Raw genomic sequence first — 5000 nt, 5'->3', positions numbered from 1 at the left:
ATTGAGCCCTTTCTAAAAATCGTTTGACCCCAACATGGAGCGCTTAAGTGCTTGACATTTTAAGATGACTAGATTGCTATTAACATGAAGCAAAGTAAACAGCTTAACAACAGAGCCCTGCTCGCAGCCTTTCTCTATTAATTTTGCTATTTACCCCCGTTTTTACTTTCTTTGTTGGTTTGTCAGATAATTTATTTTTTCACCAAGCCAAACCCCTCCTCCCCCCCAAAAAAGTAAATGTACTCCGTTTTTTTCAGAATTGTATTATAATTAGACGGACTATAAAACACAGTTGTTACTTGTTTGTCATGGGTTTATTAGAATTTTACCCCACCTATATCCACTGGCTGTCTCTGGCGGATGTAGCTTTTGTGCTGATTCACACTTTTCCCAAGAGTTTTAGGATCAACTAGAATCTACAAAATCCCCTTAACTCCCTCCGCCACTCTCATTCTCCTGCCTTTCTCCTCTCGTCTAGAGGTGGAGTTTGTGAGTGATGTTTTCAAAATGTGCACTGTCACCAGATTTAGGATTCCTGGAGTCTCAATCCCACGGTAACAGTCCTGTCAGTACCAGGAATTCCCTGAGCTGCTTCAGGTGGGAGGTGCACGTGGTGCCTCGAAAACATCCCAAAATGACTCAAAACATCTCGGGGACAGGCCGCTGTCCAAATCAGAACCCATCCACACACACAGACACAATAGAAAAGAAGTGGGGAATACAGAGAGCACAAGGGGAAATGCAAAATAATTTTGTAAGCGGCTTAAATTGTACAACCGCCATCTGGCGAACTGATTCAAGAATTTAAAAACATGTACATGCTCCTTTTTGCAAAATTACTCGCAGCGCTCCCCCTGCAGACTCAAACACAAACACACACACGCCCTCTTTCTCTGACAGATTATGCCACCATCTCCGTCCCACATGTTCCCTTGACCACTTCAAAAACAACAGCCAGAAAGTAATGGCAAAACTTGATTATGGTTTGGTCTCACACACACACTGCGGTCATGTGAGACATCCACACGTATATTTATACACACACACGGTAGTGCGAATGCACTTCAGGGGAGATGTATTGCGCTCCATGTCAGGCGAACACAGGAGTGTGAGCCAACTCATCTTCCTAATGTGGAGGGTTATTGTCATTAGTGCGCCATTATTACGTACTGTGATGGCCAAAAATAGATGGAACTCATAAAGCAGGGCCAAGAGGCAATCAGTTCGCTTGGCGGTGGCTTAAAGCACCAATGCCAAGGATGTATTGGCAGTCACGTCGGGCCCATGCATGGGCGCCGACGCAGACACGCGTGCAGCGGTTCTCTGGACGTCAGTCCCCACAATGGAACATGTGGCTTAAAAAATAAAACGCACAAAGAGAAACCTTTCCCTCCTCGTTCGCACATCAACACTTCTACTTCCTTTTTGGACGTATCCTACGGAGAACATAAGTATCATAGAAACAACATGGGGTGCGGTTTAATCCCCTTCGTTTTTGCCTGTCAAATGCCGCCAGGGGTTGATTGCAGACTCTTGCAGCAGTAGTACAATGTAAAATCTAGCGTCATCTTGGTCAAAGCACTGTGCCTCATGTCTAATCAAGTGATTAAATAAGTGCTTGGCAGGACTACAAATATCGCTGGTATTTGTAGGCCTGCTAAGCACCATATTAATCTGCTCCGATTTTGTAGACACATCGCAGATATTTGTACACCAATTCAAGCTATGTTGTGTTTTTTGAAAAAGTTGTGTTTTTGGAAAACTAGTCATGACATCATTATACAATGATTCCATTGGGCCTTGAGATTCCGCTACCAAAGAAATGAAAGAAGGCAACTTGACATCTTAGGGTCTCCACTTGTTGGGCTCCAAAGTGCCGGTGGGAAACACCAAGTCTTTGGTCTCAGCGGCCTTTGCCAGCATCATACGAGCTGTTGATCAGTGGACGAGAATGCAGACAGCACACCATGTCCTGGCCTGAAATGGGGAAGGGACACAACACAAGAGTGCCCCTAAAGGGACAGGCCCTGCACCCTAATGGAACAAACAATGATGGAGTGGCCTTACACAGCCTCTGCCTGTGGTATGAATTTGGATAAAGCATACCGCATTCTCTTTCTGAAGCCGAAAATTGCAGAAATGCTGCTTTTGTCAGAAGTTTCGAAAGAAAACGAGGGCCTTGGATCCAGAGCCAGAAAGTTGTTTGTGTTCCTGCCGCATTGGAATTCTGAACCATTTCAATAGGTAAAAACCCTTCCATCTGCCCTTACCGTCATTAGAGGCAGGCAGTCTTCCAGGTTTTTTTCTCTCCATCAAATTGAAAGCCAGTGTCCTTGAATCATTTGCCAAACTTTCTATGCCTGGGTTTTGTAAATGTTTTGCCTACCCAAGGTGATCGCAATGACCTCTTCAGTCGGAGCGTGGGCACTAGGTCAGAATAGCAACAAGCTGGATGAAATAAAATTATAATACTTCAAAAGCTTGACATAAGCAAGCTTTAGAGGCCATTCTGAGGTAAAATACATATTTTAACCTGACCCAATAGAACGGGGCCTTATAGTTGTGGTTAACATAGACTCTAAAATATAAATGTCTTTCTCCACTTTAAACCAACCTAGTCCTTGTCTTGCCTTCACCACTGTTAAATCCCGGTTTGATAGCTTTCGGTTTTATCCTTCAATTTTGGGCAGCCATGTACAAGCCACCATATTCTCTTGCTAAATAACCCTTCCCCTTTTTTTCCATTCACTATATTTTATCGAAGTGGTGCCCTCTGTTTCTCTGAACCATACTTTATAACACATGCATATGTTTTCTAGTTAACTAACTCATTAGAAAGCTAATTACTATCTGTGGCTGCTATACGTTTCTACACATAGGAAGAGGGAATTACGGTTTAATCACCACTTGTGAATAAGCTTTAAATTAAAGTTTACGTTTAATTGAATGTAATTATATCACTAATTTTAAGCATGAAGTTGTATAAGAAGGAAAAAGAAAAACAACACAACAATCAAGGAAACAGATGTATGTATGTATATTTATATGAAACGATTTGTGCTGGCATTTAGGGTGAAAATAGCAACATCAAGAGCTGACACTTGAGGATACGGGAGAAAGTCATTACTCCTTTTGATAGCAGATCAACATGACATCTATAAACCAATATCATATCAGACAAAGTCGTTGCTTCTAAAGATAACGGGAAATCCAACTTCAGGTAGTAGTAAGCAGCAGAAGTAGTGGTATTCCTGCTGTTGGATTTCAGTGTTCGCTGATCAATCATTTGGTTAACTGAAACAAGGAAGTGTTTCCAACTTTGTTAGATATTATCCCAAAGAGGGACTCACTCGTGAAGGGCAAAATGGAGATTTCAAAGGACAATTTTAACATATGTATTCCTACTTTCTGCGGACACAGCGTTCTAGCTCGTCTTCTAACCGGCTACGGGAAATGTTGAGTTTACCAGTGCTGGCCGAGTTTGTGCATGTAGACATTGGGTGAATCGTTAATCCAGGTTGGTATGGTAACTTCTTGTGTCATATTAAACGTGTTTATTATTGTGTCCGTCATACTGAGGCTAATGTCTTTTACATTAACTTGATTTTCAAATGTATGATATGTTTTTTTCTGAAATGGCTGTTTGTGTGCCTGGATAGAAAGCTACAGACAGTATAGTATGTGGCCATACTATACCGTCCCTAGTTATTATGTCCATCTTTGTTAGTCGAACAGCATAATGTATCATCAGTGTGTATGATAGTATGTGCATGTGCAATTTATACGTGTGCACTATTTATTTCTGCACTGCCTTTGGCCCCTCCCCCCTTTTCTTATTTCCCTCGGTGCCTTGTCTGGTGTTGTATTTTTTGTTGGGTCCTGTTCTGGTTTTATGATGGCTTGCTTATGGGTGTCATTTTGTTTTCTTCCCTCTTCTCCCCCCCCCCCAACCCCAACCACCTCCCTCCGCATCCTCCCCAAAATCCCCCCCCCTCCCCCACTTCATATATTCTTCTCAACATGCTTGCCACAACTACCCCCTCCTGCCACTCCCTCCCCAATCCTCCTCCCCCTCCTCCCCCACCTTCTCCTCCCTTCTCGTGTGTGCCTGCCCCGACTCCGCCTGTCCTTGTGTGCTCAGACTCCGCGCCCAGCACTGAACCCGCAGCACATGGTCGGTATCTCTTCCTTGTTCTTCCCCTCCTTTGATTCCTTTAATTGTTGATGTATTGTTATGTGTTTGTTTTAATTTCAATTGCTTTCTAGGGTCCTATTTGCTGCCGCATGCCCGATCATCCGTGGTGCACTTGTTTGTGACTTGTTTGTCCCTCAATGTCGAGTCAAGTGACCCTCTGGGTCATCGGTCATGTTCATATTGGTTGCCGAATGGGGGAAGGTTCTCTGTCGTGGTGGACTGTCTGTCCTGGATGTTTGATCAAATGTGCGACCCGGTGCGGTTTTGATCTCTTTTCCCATACATATTGTGTTGCTGTGTGTTATCAGGGCCTGTTTTCCTAAGTGTTCCCTAGCAGAGCGTAAGATGGCGAAGAGTTGGATACACCATACCAATTGGCATCAGTGATACTTGTAAAAGCTAATGAAAGTCTTGAACCCACTCTTTAAGGGCTCTATGAATTTATTATGTGATGTTTTATGAACTGGGAAATTGTCCCCATCATGTCTTAAAATGGGGGCTCTCAGCGTTGTCAGACATGAGTGGTAAATCATTCCTAGCCGTCAATTGATATTGGTGACGTTCAACAGCCACCCTGCTCGGTGTGGATATCTTGTTCACATTTACTGGTGAATGTTGCTCTATAATTTATCTTGCAGATACATCTGATGAAAATTGATTTTCAGATAAATTATTTCATGAGTGAGAGAGTAATGTTTAAGCAGTGGCAGAGTGCAGACATTGGGGTTCAAACCCAGAGCCTTTAGGTGGCGAGTAGAGCACCCTTACCTCTCGTCTATCCGGATTTTTGGCTTTCAACCTTGCA

At 43.2% G+C, this 5000-nt stretch overlaps 1 protein-coding gene across 5 annotated transcripts in view; it reads left to right on the top strand.

Annotated features, from left to right (window-relative positions):
• Positions 1-5000, top strand: part of cadm1a (cell adhesion molecule 1a) — a 276780-nt gene that overhangs the window by 254946 nt on the left and 16834 nt on the right. For 3 of the 5 annotated variants that reach the window (XM_060057032.1, XM_060057034.1, XM_060057031.1), the window contains one exon: positions 4142-4174. The exons of the other annotated variants lie outside the window; for them this stretch is intronic. In XM_060057032.1, coding sequence (XP_059913015.1) covers positions 4142-4174 — 33 coding nt within the window. The remainder of the gene's footprint in view (positions 1-4141; positions 4175-5000) is intronic. 5 annotated transcript variants of the gene reach the window in all.

This window comes from Gadus macrocephalus, chromosome 7 (genome assembly GCF_031168955.1).
Source record: "Gadus macrocephalus chromosome 7, ASM3116895v1".
Lineage (NCBI taxonomy): Eukaryota > Metazoa > Chordata > Actinopteri > Gadiformes > Gadidae > Gadus > Gadus macrocephalus.
This window is presented reverse-complemented; position numbering and strand designations above follow the sequence as displayed.